This window comes from Brassica napus, chromosome C5 (assembly GCF_020379485.1).
Source record: "Brassica napus cultivar Da-Ae chromosome C5, Da-Ae, whole genome shotgun sequence".
NCBI lineage: Eukaryota > Viridiplantae > Streptophyta > Magnoliopsida > Brassicales > Brassicaceae > Brassica > Brassica napus.
Window position 1 is genome coordinate 5,274,171 of NC_063448.1, and position 16,144 is coordinate 5,290,314.

Here is a 16,144-nt window from a genome sequence, read left to right on the forward strand (position 1 = left end):
GCATAGTTTCATGTAATTTTTAAGAAATTACGTTTTGCAAATTAGTCTTATTTCTTACTTCTGCGACTGAAACCAAGTACGAATACTTTAATTTTTGTTAAGTAATGGAGTTCCAAACTTTAGATTTTACATTTCTTGGTCTAATATCATTTAGTATAATAGATTTTTGAAACACAAATTTTGTTTTAAATCCAACGCTTCATTAATTTGAACTACGGCTGAAAAAAAAATTTCTTGTTTTTTTTTGTTTTTGTTTTTTTATTGTAACGTCACCCTTGGGGTTCCATTCATTTATAATGATAATCGTCTTTGGTGTGTGTTTGATAAAAAAAACTCATTCTATATATCAATTGTAGTTTAAAAAAAAAGATTTCTAACTCTATCCTAGAAATAATGTATTAACGAAGGGAACATTAAAGATTACCAGTATATATTTCATATCCAATCTTTAAAAGATGCATCCTATAAACATTACAGTTGAATCATGACTAATGTGTATATGTTATCTGGTCTCTTAGCCGGGGTTTTTAATTTATGATTTGATATTTTTTATTTTTTTATTTTTTTTATACTTTTTAGCTAAGAGACGGCTTTTATATCTCTTATTTAAGAGGCGGTTTTTAATTTTTCTTAGTTAAAATCTAAGAAAAGTTAAGAACCATTTCTTAGACGAAGCTAACTCCTGTTAAGACACTGGGGTTAACAATGGTATTATGTTTGGCACCAAACATAGGTCTGCAACTCACTCACACATCAATTTACGAGGATCGAACAAAAGCCAAAGTAAGTACAAAATAAACGAACCATTTATTAGTTACCAATTCGTCCAGCCTCCATTGTCATTCTCCACCATTTACCCAAACCCCATCTTTCTCTTTTATATCTCCTTCTCTCTACTCAATGTTTAATAATAACCAATATTGCATCTCCGGTGACGAAGACTCCGTCGTCCTCCGCCTTGGACCTCCTAATCAACAATACCGTAACAATTACAAATCCACCAGCACTAAACCTTCTACGAATCACGAAATCGATCATAATCTCCCTTTAACAAACCCTAATGACGTCACCGTTGCTCTTCATATCGGACCTCCGGTTTCCGAAAAAGAAACCAGCGGGAACCATGAGGGTTTGACGGCGAGGCAGGGACAGTATTGGATTCCTTCTCTTTCTCAGATCCTTGTCGGTCCCACTCAGTTCTCTTGTTCTGTCTGTAATAAAACTTTCAACCGCTTCAATAACATGCAGGTTTGAATATCATTATATACTATTCAATTATTCATACTACAAAATTGATGTAATTATATATCATTAGGGGGAATTTTCTTGATCTGACTCCCATATATATTTCCTATTTCCTTTTCGTTCCACGTTTATTACTATCTACATAAATAATCTGATATGTGTTGCTAGCTGATTTAAAATGGTTATAAAAAAGTATTTTGAAAATAATTTAATTATCAAAAAAATTGTTGCATTAACTTCGAATCTGTACCTCTCGGCGTTTCAAGGGTATCAATTCGACAAAATTTTATCTCATACAGTATTATCTTCATAAATACTAGTTATGTTAACCATATATGTGTATATAATTATCATGTTTTCCAGAATATTTATTATAACCGTCAAGATGATTTATAATCAACGAAGTAAATGTTCATGATCTTGACGTGAAACATGAAATAACCAAATTACTGTTTTATTTAAGTTACATCTTTCGTATTTTTCCTGTAGATGCATATGTGGGGTCATGGTTCGCAATACCGAAAGGGTCCAGAATCGCTGCGAGGGACGAAATCATCATCTTCGATACTAAGGCTGCCATGTTACTGTTGTGCAGAAGGCTGTAAGAATAACATAGGCCATCCAAGAGCAAAGCCTCTCAAAGACTTTAGAACGCTCCAAACGCATTACAAGCGAAAGCACGGGGCGAAACCTTTTCGTTGCCGCAAAAAGTGCGAGAAGACATTTGCGGTAAGAGGCGATTGGAGAACGCACGAGAAGAATTGTGGGAAGGTGTGGTTTTGCGTTTGCGGATCGGATTTTAAGCATAAGAGGTCTCTCAAAGATCACGTTAGGGCTTTTGGAGATGGTCATGCGGCTCACACTGTAGGTGATCGTGTTGTATCCATTGGAGAAGGAGATGGAGATGATGATGATGACGATTTTATGGAGGAAGAAGATGAACGAGATGATGATGAAGAAGAAGATGGTAATGGAGAAAGTGGTCGTGGAGAGAAGAACTACGGGATTAGATATGAACACTTTGGTCGTTATGGTCAAATTTCTAATGACAACTAATTAAATGGCCATTTTACGATCCATGGGTGTTAACTAGGGTTTGTTTAAGCGAGATGTGTTTGATATTATATTCTTCATCACGTTAGTGAATTTTAAAGTATCTTTTACTATGAATTCCCGAAATAAATGTAATGGCTTCGATTGATCAAAAAAAAAAAAATGTAGTAGTTTGGGATTTTAACTGCGTCTAACCTTGTCATAGCTCCATGCCTCCATCAAACAATTTCTGCCTTTTTAGTAATAAAATTTTCTTACCCAAAAAAAGTTAATTGGTTATCCATAATAATTAATCGGTTTGCATTTTCTTTTGTAACCGAGAGATATCTCAGATCAAGGTCAGACTGTGATGTAAACTTTATAGAGCACTACAAGTTTTTTTCTTATTGGATCTATAACATTATATACATGCTAGGAAATATATGGACATGAAAGCTGGGATTTATATACGCGCAATCCCCAATCTTCACATTTCTTTAGTGTTCTCCTAAATTTGACTACAAAACGATGATTTATTAAATGAGACCTACAATTTTAATTAAAATGTATATGATGCAGTGAATATAAAAGAGTGCACCTCTGGTGATAAATAATGGAGGTAACATACAATGGTAATTAAATCGTCGAAAGTGGCAGTTCGAATTATCCAAACACAGAAACTGTCTGTTGTCACTTTATATAGTGATGTCTAACGTTACACACATTTGTTGTCTATGTTACACTTGGAGAGAGAAATTTCACGACTCTTAGGTTACTTCAGTTTCTCTGTCACTCTCCCTCCCTGTCTCATTTTCTATATTTTATCTAATCTTTTCTCTATGGCATCATGTTATAAGTGATTTTTGTTTTAAAAAATCCAAAGCGAGTATTTTTCAAACACACACTGTTATTATAACCAAAAAACTACGTAAGCTAGTTAAACTGTCAGACTACTTGTCATAAATATCTTGATTCGAATATAAATAAAATGTCGTGTAGAATTTTGGTTCCAAACTTTGAGTAAATTGATCCAGTAAGGTACGGAGTATTAAATGTTGTTTTGGAAATTGTACACTGATAGATATTAATTTCAGAAAAGGAAAAAACTGAGAGATTGTAAAGAGTACCTGATACTCCATTTAATTTCATTTCACAAAAGTGTATATTTATGACTAAAGTATGTGGATATTTTTTTTTTAACGATGATTTATTATGATTTTACGATTATGATATGAGAAAGATTATATAGACGATTCGACAACTGACAATACTACCTGCTTTCTGAAGACCTACGCCTAACTGCATCACCTGAGCCATGCTATGAAGATCCACGCCTGACAAGATTTACTTGCACCATGTTGAAGATTCCTTGTAAGCATTTCTTCCGTAGTCTGCATAATTGTTTAATAAATCGGTTTGTCCGGGACTTGAAACCTGGAGTTCTTGTAATCTGCAATAAATTGCATAGTCTGGGATTCGAACCCCAAACCTGGGTATAGAAACCTTTAAACCTTAACTACTAGGCTACGGTGCTTCCACGTGTGGATACTTTTTTTTAAACACTAGTTATATTAACAAAGAAGATTACGTGAGGAGGAATTCATTTTGGAATACATAAGTCGGCAGGTTTTACAAACCTCCGGAGATGAAAGTTCCAAGATCGGAGAGACTTAGTCCCAAACACCGGAAGACTAAAACCAAGAACATTAACCCCAATTAAGAATCTTACCTTTGGATAAAAGACGGTTCTTAGTTTTTCTTAGATTTTAACTAAGAAAAGCTAAGAAATGTTTCTAACCGTTTCTTAGCCGAAAAGTGTAAAAAAAAAAACAAAAACCAAAAAAGTGTCAAATCATGAGTTAAGAACTCCGGTTAAGAGACCGGGGTTAATCATGTCGTGGTTGATTGTTTGTAGTTTTTTTAACTAGTTTTTGTTTTTCCAAAAACTACTTTTTAGCCAATCAAAATTTGTGAAAAATTGATTCCCTATAAATTAGGAAAACAAGTTTTTAAAATAACTAGGAAAAATTGTTTTTTTACGCCAAAAAAATGGTAACTATGTCACATTAGACTAATCTCACATATTTTATGCCACATTAGGCTAATTATTTTCAAAATGGCAATAATACACTTAAATTCAATTATAAATTTGAAATTATAATTAACAAAACAATTGTAGATATTAAAATATAATAAATAATTAAAGTAATTAAAATAAAAGAAAACATTAAAATCCTCAAAAAAAAAACTAATCTAAACCTACACTTTATGTCCCACAAATTTTTTTTTTCTGAAAATTTGATTTTTTTTTCATATATGGAAACTGAATATTTCCAAATATTTTCTTTCCATATTTTTTGGAACTGATTATTCTTATTCGTAGAATACAGTAAACCTGTAGAACTCGGTTTCTACAGGTTTTTAGATCTATAGTAATGTGTAGATTTCGATTTCTTCAGGTTTTAGATTTAAGGTAAATCTGTAGAACTCGTTTTCTATATGTTTTTAGATTTATAGTAATGTATAGATTTTGATTTCTACAGGTTTTAGATTTATAGTAATTTGTAGATTCCGATTTCTACAGATTTTAGAGCGATAGATTAAGCGCGGAATGTGTACTTTTTAAAATATTTTCATAGTACTATTATTTACGTAGATCACGTATTCAAAACATAATAGTTTCAATGAAAAAATGGATTTCATTTTCTACTTCGTAGAATGTCAATTCTACTTTATGTATAACATAATTTGAAATTATGATTTAAACATTTTTAGAACTGGAAAAATTACCACTAAGTTCATAAGGGTATTTGATCGATAGTTACTATTTTTCCAATTTTTTTAGTTTGTAAAACTATGTATTTGATTTATTTTCGAAAATACTAAAGGGCATTAGAAGTAAAAGTGGTACAAAATATAAATTAGCCTAATGGAACATAATTACCATTTTTTACCTAAAAAACAATTTGCTCTAATAACTATACCTTTCTAAACAAAAGCCAAAATCAAAGTTTTCTACTTTTTCAAAATAACTAGTAGTTGATTCACGTAGATTAGTTTTTATTACAAATATTATTATTTAATAATAATGAGCCTTGTAGTTTTCTAGTATTGTTACCATTATTTATTATTACAGTGGGACTACTATTCACAAGATGTCTAGATAAAATAAATTTGAAATTTTGTTAATTTAAAATAAATTTTTTTTTGCTAAACAGTATTGTCATATCAATGCTAATCAAAACTAAGATTAAATTTACTAAAACTATTACAATATATATGTGAATGATAATTTACCTAATAATAAATTAATCTTTATAATTTTTTTTGTTTTACGATAGTGAACTACAAAATAACTCATAAGAATTTAAGTTTATCGATAAAATAAATTTTATTAATTAAAAGTTAACTATTAAAATAATATGAATATATTGCTGTTGAAAAATTTAGGTTTTAGTTAGGGAAATTAGTTTTCATCATTTTACTATTTCATGCCTATAAACTATAAGGCCTAACCAAAATAATACTTTTCTTTTACTTTTTTCAAAATAGTGATTTTATTATTAATTTTTTTATTAGTTACAAAACCAAAATTTAAAATAACCATCCAATCAAAATTTTAAAGAATATTTAAGATATAGACAACAAGCCTAAGTAAAAATAATTTTTTTAACATATATAATATGAAAATATTATATAAAGACACTTTTTTTAAAAAAAAACTTGTCAATAAAATGAAATTACTTATTTAAAAATTATTTTATGTAAATTTAACATACTTGCTAAGAGATCTATTGGTATTACTTATTAAAAATGATATTTATTTTAGTAATTTTAAGTTGTTTTAAAAGAAACTAACTTATAAGTGAAGTTTTAATAAATAATAAACTTCGAAATTAAATAAATTACTAATCAAACTTTAGAGAAAACAAAATATCCTGAAAATTCAAAATTATAAAAAATCAAAAACCAAAAATCAAAAATTATAATCTAGAATCACTATTCAAGTTTTTTTGAAAACTAAAATCAGAAACAAAAAAAAAATCAAAAAACTAAAATCAAAAACCAAGAACTAAAATCCAATAATTATATAAACACTCATCACCCTAATACTAAACCGATCTAAACTAGAAGAAATGAGGAACAAAACAAAAGAACCTTTACAAAACAGAGAATAATAAAGCACGAAGACTTCAACTGAATACCTTTGAACGAGACAAGGCGAGGATGCTATCATAGCTAAAACTTCCGGCTTTTGACTCCTCCTAGAGAGAATAGCACATGCGATTTAGATAAGAATAGTGGATACTTATATACATGTAAAAATTTATATTTTAAAAAAATACTTAGATAAGAAAAAAAGGAAAATGTTAGTGTTGGAATTTATGGCCACGCGCCTGACAAGCCAAACTTTCCATTTATAGCAGGTTTACATGGAACACCCTCCGTTCAATTAAGAAATACTAGACCCTGCCGCGAGTATAAATTTTCAGTTTTTAATTATTTATTTTATTAAATAATGTATTTCTAATATACGTTCATATTATATTTATTAAGTGAATATTTTTCTTTGCATCTGAAAATATCTATTTTTTAAGAATGTGTGATATCATATAAAAAAAATGAATATAGAGTTAATTAGATAATTTTAAAAACAGAAATATTTTTTTCGTGTGTGATATCATATAAATAATGATCCGCCAAGTTAACAAAAATCATGATTATTTTATGTGTAATTTTTTTTATTTTGACTATTTCCTTAAAACTATATTAAATTTTACATATTTTAATTAGAATATTTTTAATATCTTTACCTTTTTATTTGAAATGTAACTCAATATATTTTTAACAATTATAACAAAATATTTAAAAAATATTTTTAGAATTTGTTTGAAAAATATGAAAATTACATTTTAAATTAAAATTATCGTAAAATATGATAACTTTTGATGTAAACGAAAACTCAAATTATGTCAAAAATAATGATATTCAATGATAATAACAATTTTAATTGATTATTTTTTTTAAAATACATTTACAAAAATATTGTTTGAAAGAAAATTCATTTATCTTCCAAATATAAAATGAAAATATTATAATTAAATAATAAAAAATATAAATAAAAACCATAAATTTAGCAAATGACAGCTGAGTTATATTATGCTAAAATTTTCTTTCTAACAATTTAACAAATGACAAATGAGTTATGAGCAAATAATACCATATAATTTTTAAAAACATAACCATTTCTTAAATATTTTTTGAATAAATAATTATTTTTAAATTTAATCAACTGAAAATAATATCCGTACAATTGTGTGAGTCAAATTCTAGTTTTATTGATGCATGTTATATATTAGTGCTGCATGTTTTAGGTAACATTTTAATGATGCACGTTTTTAAAAATCTCCATTATTAAAATTATGCACGTAAAGAAAACTCATGAGTTTTTTTGGTTGATTAAATGACATTATGTCCAAATTTATTTAATGATATTTCATTAAGGTAACTGAAAAAGACAAACAATAAAATAGGAAGTTTAAATTCATTTAAGCATATTTCATTAATGTAACTGAAAAGACAAGTAATAAATTAGGCAGTTTTATTCGTTTTAAGATATTTCATAAATGCAACTGAAAAAGACAAGCAAAAAAAAAGGAGTTTAATTAATGAAGTAAGAATATTTTCAAATAGGTACTTCTCTTTTAATAATGTAGATTTTTTAGAAAAAAAAATTGTTTCACAAAGATGTATTTTTTGTGTTTTCTATGAAAATATTGTAAACTTCAAGAAAAATAATTGATTTTACTGAATTACTATTGGTTAAAAGTTATTGAACATTGAAAATTAAAGAAAATGATACATTTATTATAGTAGTTTAATGTGTTTTCTTTTAATACTAGGTGATTTTCTCGTGCTCATGCACGAACATAAATATTTATAAAAAAAATATACTATAATAATTGATTGATATTTATTTTTAGTTTTAAATTAATTTATAATTTGTATGTATAATTTATATTACCAATATTATATTACTTTAATTATACATATGATTTTAGATATTTTATATCTAATCGGATTTGTTGTTTTTACAGTCGATTCAGTTATCATTTGGACATATTGGATTCCATCTATTTGTTTGAATTCAACTATAATATTTTTTATTGTAGATATATTAATTTTCTTATTTGTATTTAGGTTTTTTTTTTTTTTTTTGACGTCGAACGGTCATTTTATTACTCAAGCTTGAGGTGGTCTGGGTAACCAGATCGGAATAGAACAACCAATGAAAAGTAACTCTCTACGAAAGCTCCTAGCAGTCTTAGCTATAAAATCAGGAAGCTGACTGCACACTCGTGGTACATGGGTGATTTTGAAATCCGGAAAACAAATCTGCAGCGTCTCTATCTTCTCCAGCTCTGTCGCAAATCTTGGCCACTCCTGGGGATCATTTATCATTGCAATCAGTTCCTTGCAGTCAGTTCCAAAGCTCTGGCACGGCGAGTGTTGAAGCATGTTCTCCATCGCCCATCGCAGCGCTTCTACCTCCGAATGCAGCGCTGATTCACATCGAATGAAGTTTCGTGTTCCCATAAGTTGTATGTCCTCCCTACTATCCATCCAGACCCATCCACATCCACTAAAGCAGTCAGAAGCTGTCCAAGATCCATCTAGTAGACATATATTACCCAAACTTAAGACTTGGTTTGCATCATTATTGGTAGCCTGGACGTGTGGTGGTATCGTCTCATTCGCGTTAAACCAGGCCTGACATTCACTCTCTGCATGTCTAACGAATTCCAAAGGGTCTTTGTCTATACCCCTGAAAAGCTTATCATTGCGAGTCTTCCAAATATACCATATTATCCAGAGATAAGGATCCCTGCCTTGGTCTGGTACAATGATATTATTCTTGCTCCAGAAAAGATAGTCCATGTTTGTGTAAACGCTTGCCACTGGGAATAAACCTGGACTCGTAGGAGTTGCTGATAAAGACCATACTTGCAGGGCTGGAGGGCATTCAAATATTGCATGAGTTACAGATTCCTCTATTTCCCCACACCTTGGGCAATAATTATCGCACCTCATATTACGCCTTAATAGATTCCTCGTTACTGCTACCTGTCCCGTTATCAATTGCCATATAAGATGTCACATCTTCCTTGGCGCTGGTAACTTCCAAGCAAAGGCTTGAAGTTTAGTGATACTTGGCTCTAGTATTTCCTTTTCCTCTCCTTGCTTCAACAGGTTCTGAGCAACCCAGTATTCAGATTTGACTGTGTATTGGCCATTCCTCATGTAGTTCCAGCAGAAAGTATCTCGGCGATGAGTCGAACTTATGGCCATGCTGCGAATGAGTGGTATATCATCAGGATGGACATAATCATCTAGTAGTCCCACATCCCACTCCTTTGATTCCTGATTAATGATGTCACTGACTTTCATGTTTAGGTGCATCACAGGCGCTATAGGTCTAGCTGGTCTAGCAGGTGTTGTTGGAATCCACGGATCCTCCCACACCCTGACATCATAGCCAGAGTGAATCTTCTGTCTGATACCTAGCAGTAAAAGCTTCCTTGCTGCGGAGATGCTTGTCCACACATATGATGGGCTGCTAGTAGAGATCGCTCTCAATGGCGAGGTCATCCTATAATATCTCCCCCTTAATACTCGGGCAACCAGTGAATCAGGGTATTGGACCAGTCTTCATAATTGCTTTGCCAGTAGTGCTAGATTGAACTCATGAATTAAACGAAAACCAATACCGCCCTCCTCTTTTGGTAAACAAACATTTTCCCATTTCGCCCAGTGTATTCCTCTTTTTGGTGGATTCGAGCTCCACCAAAATTGTGCAATGGCACTAGCGAGGTTTTCACAAATCTCCAATGGGAGCAGAAACGTCGACATAACGTATGTCGGAAGAGCGAGTAAAATGGATTTGATCATTACTTCCTTTCCCCCTTTTGAGAGACATCGACCAGTCCATCCATTGACTCTATGCATCAGATTATCCTTTAAAAATGCAAAAAGTTTACATTTAGAACCACTAATATCCTCTGGGATCGCCAAGTACTTTCCCATCCCTCCATCGTTGTGTATTCCAAGTGTATCTTTAACCTCTTGCCGGGTGGCTGCATTAATCCTCTTACCAAAGAGTAAGGAAGACTTGTCAAAGTTTATACATTGGCCAGATGCTTTACCATATTTCTTGACTACTTTCATTACTTCCTCACATTCACAGGGCTCCGCCTTACAGAAGAAAAGGCTATCATCAGCAAAGAGAAGGTGAGATACCGAAGGACATGCACGTGTAATACGCATCCCCGTTATCTTCCCTTGGTTCTCTGCATGATTGAGAAGGCTAACGAGCGCTTCCGTGCACATAATAAAAATGAAAGGAGACAAAGGATCTCCTTGACGCAAACCTCTACCTGGAACAATATTCCCTCTTGGCTGCCCATTCATGAGAATTTTGTATTTGACCGACGTAATGCACCTCATAATCCAGGTGATCCATGTCTCAGAGAATCCCATCTTACGCATCACAGCTTCGATAAACGACCATTCCATCCTATCATATGCCTTACTCATATCCGTCTTGATGGCCATCCTCTTATTACGTCCACTCGGTTTAGTTCGTAGGGCATGAAACATCTCTTGAGCAATCATGATATTATCTGAAATCTGTCTTCCAGCAACAAAGGCCGACTGGGTTTCTGATATCAATCCTGGCAAGACTTTCTTTACTCTCTGGCATAAGACCTTCGAGACGATCTTGTAGCTAACATTACACAAGCTTATGGGTCGAAACTGAGCCATTTCATTAGGCTTAGTTGTTTTCGGGATAAGGCATATGTTTGTATCATTCAGACCATTGGCTATATGTCCTTCAAACATGATTTATTTACCATAAGAGTTAAATCCTGCTTGACTATATCCCAAAACTGTTGGTAAAAAAGTGCAGTCATCCCCTCTGGTCCCGGCGCCTTATCCGGATGCATAGCAAAGAGAGCTAATTTAACCTCCCATTCAGAAACAGGAGCTGTGAGGCTGTCATTCATTGATCCTGTGATTGTCGTAAGAACTTCAGATAGCGCCTCTTCAATGTCTTCTGGTGTAGTTGATTCGAAGATTTGCCGAAAATAGCTAGTAGCAATGGCTACCAGGCTTTCCTCATCCTCAACTATGTTACCATCAACATTCCGAAGCTACGTGATTTTGTTCCTTGCTCTCCTTTGCTTCGTTAAGGCATGGAAAATTTGGTATTTTTATCTCCCACTCGCAGCCAAAACACTCTACTTTTCTGTTTCCAGAACATTTCTTCTGCCTTAAGAGCATCAGAGAGTTTCTTCAACGCTGCTGCAATTTCCTCCGTCGTCGCATTGTCGTCTGAATATAAACCCTCAACTTTCTCCTTTAACTCCTCCACTAGCTTTGCCGAGTTGATATTGTGTTGTTTCCTCTACTCACTCAAGGCTTTTCGACAACTAGAGATATGTTCCATTATAGTCGCATTTGGGGGTAGATCAGGAGATTTCCATCCCTTAAGAATGACTTGCCTCAGTTCTTTATTGTCTAGCCATCTCCTATCAAATTTGAATTTCTTTGATCTTCTCGTTGGCTTTGTCAGTATCTCAGCAAGAATCGGACGATGGTCCGATCCCCAAAATGTCAAGTACTTGGCATTAGAGTGTGGGAACTTCTCATGCCAATCAGCATTTCCTACTGCTCTGTCTAGACGACATCGAACAGTTACACGTCCTGCTCTCTTCCCTACCCATGAAAGCATGTCCCCTGTAAAAGGAAACTCTAACATCCCACAGTCTGCAAGCATTTGCTTAAAGGGTAGGAACGAGCTATTAGAACGCTGTCTCCCTCCTTCCTTCTCATTGTGACCCGTGATTTCATTGAAATCTCCAATCATGAACCAAGGTCCAGTTCTAGTTGTTGAGAAACGTGTAAGACGTTCCCAAACTTGATCTCGTCTTTCCAAAACAGGGTCACCATAAACAAACGTCATAAAGACTTTTATTCCATCAATGACTGCCTCAATGTCAATCATTTTGTTATTCGAAAATAAAACATTAATTTGAAATTCATCCATAAAAAATAAAGCTAAACCTTCGCTGAGACCAAGTGGCTCAACAGTAAACAAATGATCAAATCCTAAATTGGCCTGAATGTTTTGCAACAGCAGCCGCTTATTCTTCGTCTCAGAAAGAAACACAAGTCCTGGGTGATGCTTCTGACACATCTTCGTAAGGCGTCGAACTGTGAGGTCGTTTCCAATTCCTCGACAGTTCCAACTTAGTGTCCTCATGGATGATCCCGTGATGAGTTTTTGGAACCCATCAATCCATTACCTTTGGAGGAGCTACATCTCTGCTTCTTAGAAGTCTGATGATGCCGCTTTGGCCTGCTTGCGCGTCTAGTCGTATGAACTCCTTGAGACGAAGAGAAAGACTTACGAGGAGATCCCCGACGAAGGACCTCAAATTTTTTACTCTGGAAGCCCAATGGGACATTCGCTCTTGTTCCTTGCTTACTGTTCTTCAAAGCTTTAGCCTCATTGACGTTATCATCCTGGCATGTAGTCTTCATGTTCGCATCATGCCTAGCCGCTGTGTCCTCCATCTCTTTGAGCTCCATGCCTAGCAAGTCCTCATCTGGCGCATCACACTCCATCACTTCCTCCTCCTGCTGATCCTCAATGTCCATATCGTTCAAAGCTCCAATGATCTGATTATCTCCATCAGTGGCTGCTGGTTCCTTTTCACTTAGACTCGTGAAAGAGAGGGATCGAGTAAGCCCTTTAGCGCGCTTTGTGACATTCTCTTCCATGTCGTGGCCACTTCGAGATGGTGTAACAATAGTGCTAGCCAATCTCTTAGCAGTTTTACCATCTCCTGACCCGATGCCTTGATGCTCAATAGGGCCGTTGAGTTCGTCATTTCTGATGGGAGAAGATTGTTCATAGGGAACAATCTCACGAGAGCGTACTGCTGGTACGGGATGCTTGATCCTTTCCGCTTTCTCTTGCCAAGTTTGCCTCTGAGGACGATCATATGGACCTTTAGAAGCTCGAGAACCCCCATATCTGTTGTTCCTAGAACGATCAGAATGATGTCGCACTATCCTATCCGCATGTGTGGTTTTTATCTCATCAGAATAAGGTTTCCTCTGTGCTTTCTTCCTATCTTCCTCACCATACCCTAAACTGGTTAAGTATCTAGTAGGTGCTTCCATACCTTGGCGGGAGAGATCACTGGCACGACGTTCATTGTGGAAGGCGTAGCGCTGTGCATGTTCATGTGGTAGCTGCACCCTCGTAAAGATACCAGGACGCTCTGTATGCGTTTGAAGTCGAGACCGCATGTCAGAGACAGAAGGACAATGATCCTTCTCATGTGTAAGCATGCCACACATAGAGCAGTGCTTAAAAATCATCTCATACTTTATCTCAATGGTAACCTCGTCCCCATCCTTCGACTCCACTTTCCGTGAAAATTTAAGAGGTCGTCGAGAGTCCACGTCAACGAGCATACGGCCCTCGGCTACGTCCAATGTATCAACATGAACATTACCTATCCTTGCCCCCATGTTTCTAAGATTTTTATCCGTCCACAGATGCAAAGGGAGACCAATCACTTGAACCTTGAAGGGAATGACCCAAGGATAATCATCGTGAACGATGGGTTCCCACCTTACCAACACAAACATACAGAAGTTAAAGTGGAAAGGGCCCTGTCGAAGAACAGAGCTGAGGTCCTCTTTCGATGAGAAGTTGATGAGGAACTTCCCATTGCCTAAGTCATTTGCCGTAATGCGATTTGCCATTCCCCATTGCGATGGCATCTTCTGTAGGAGCTTCTCGACATTTTGTTTTTTAGGGTTTAGAATATTTCCAATAAGTGATAAGCTGAACTCATTGGCGATTAATGTGTCATCCTGATCCATGAGTATGATCGGCGCATCATCATCCTCATAAAGAATGCCCTTACCCTTGATATCCGCCATGTGACTGGAACGCAGCCTGTGAGAGGACCCCATACAAAGATTGGAGATCTCAGCAAACACTAAGATTGGAAAGACGAAAGGGCCGCAGAGAGTGTGATGGTGAGCGAAGAATGAATTCAAATACACCAAGGAGTGTACTTGTTGAAGATCAATCGTAAGGCAGAGACTGATCCTTGGGGAATACGTCAGCGTGCTTGCTCCTCCGATGCTGCAGATCCAAGGAGTCCACAAGGAGTGTGGGATAATCTCCCTTGTGCCAGAGAGAAAGCTGTCGAGGGCGCGCTGCGACTGGATCAGCGTCGAGATCAACCAGATCTTGGAATCGCCAATTCTGTCGTCGAAAGCCCAGCCAATGAACCAGTGAAAAGATCCAGACGTAAAGTCAGATCGAAATCCACGGATGAGACAGCAGCAGAGAGGAAGAAAACACAGCGAAACAGCAACAACAAATCGTGATCCAATTACTTGAACAAGAAGATTCGGTGATACTTTCCGTAACCGATGGCAAGAGCAGGTTCCTCCCATGTGGGACTGATAAGACAAGGCTGATCTACCGTTAACGAACGTGTAGAACAGTGGAAGATCAAAATCCCGATGAAGATTTTGATTTCAAAGCCGCCGTCGCCTTTAGAGTCGCCCTAGATTTGTATTTAGGTTGCTTGTTGTCTTAGATACGTAAGTATATTTTAGTAAAATTATGTATATCTTAAGATATATTAATTGTGCTTAGAATGAAATAAAAAAATAAACTAAAGTGTATTTTCCAAATTACATAAATTAATATAATTATAATATTATAAAGTCTTATCCATATATAAAAATTTTACAAAAGAAATAAATTGTAATATTGAGTTAATATTTGATTTTTCATTTGTTAATATGTTTTAAGTCATCCTATAATTTAAATTTATAAAATAAATAATTTTTATTATATAATTATATATTCTTATAAAATAAATAAATTATATATTCTTATTGTAGTTAAATCTATGATTTTAGATATAAGTTGGATTAGTCGAGTCACTCATGTTGTACTTATTTGATCAAAAGATGTTTATTGTTGAAATTTATTTTTAGTTTTTTTAATATCTCTTAAAATATGCAGTAAAAATGTGATTGTTTTTGAAAAATTATATTATATAAGTAAAATATAATTTATATTTTGTTTTGCTGTAATTGGAAGATATTATAGTCAACTAAATATATGAAAAAATAAAAGAAAACATTTCAAAATAGTAATTATAAATTATGTCTTGTCAATTCAACATATATCAGTTTATGTTACTTAATTATTTTATGTGATCATCTAAGAAAATAGATGGATATATAAAAATAAATTCTATTTCTTTGAAAATATATATATTTGTACTGTGTAAAATTATGTTTTAAAAGAAAAATATTTCTTTTTTTCTAATATCAAGATCATATGTGTGAATCTTTTTTTTATCAAATATATACAAATATTTTTTCATCTAAGAATATATAGATATAAGGGAAATATTTTATTACTTTAAAAGTATATTTAATTTTATTTAAAAATATCTTTTAAATGAAATATTACTATTTTGTGAACTTTTCTTTTTTTTATGAAATCATATTATCTTATTATATAAAGTTTGGTTCTTCAAAGTAGCTAATTAACATGATCGCGACATATGACAATTATATATTTAAGATTGTGGCATGTGTTAATCTATCTCATAATTAAAAATATATATACTAAGATATTAACAAAAACAAATTTTATTAAAAATCTTATTATATAAAGTTTGGTTCTTCAAATTAGGTAATTAACATGATCGCGACACATGACAATTATATATTTAAGATTGTGACATGTGTTAAT

General features: G+C 33.6%; 2 protein-coding genes across 2 annotated transcripts; one reads left to right on the forward strand and one right to left on the reverse strand.

The window, feature by feature from the left end:
• Window positions 1-662: 662 nt before the first annotated feature.
• Window positions 663-4,589, forward strand: LOC106351236 (zinc finger protein WIP6-like). Its single transcript, XM_013791055.3, has 2 exons — window positions 663-1,248; window positions 1,735-4,589. Exons 1-2 carry the CDS (start codon window positions 901-903, stop codon window positions 2,299-2,301), a joined length of 915 nt encoding a protein of 304 aa, XP_013646509.2. The 5' UTR covers window positions 663-900; the 3' UTR covers window positions 2,302-4,589.
• Window positions 4,590-9,987: 5,398 nt separating this feature from the next.
• LOC125587022 lies at window positions 9,988-12,301 on the reverse strand. Its single transcript, XM_048757108.1, has 5 exons — window positions 11,752-12,301; window positions 11,581-11,670; window positions 11,190-11,464; window positions 10,765-11,091; window positions 9,988-10,530 (listed from the first exon to the last, which is right to left on the reverse strand). Exons 1-5 carry the CDS (start codon window positions 12,299-12,301, stop codon window positions 9,988-9,990), a joined length of 1,785 nt encoding a protein of 594 aa, XP_048613065.1.
• Between the last annotated feature and the right edge of the window lie 3,843 nt (window positions 12,302-16,144).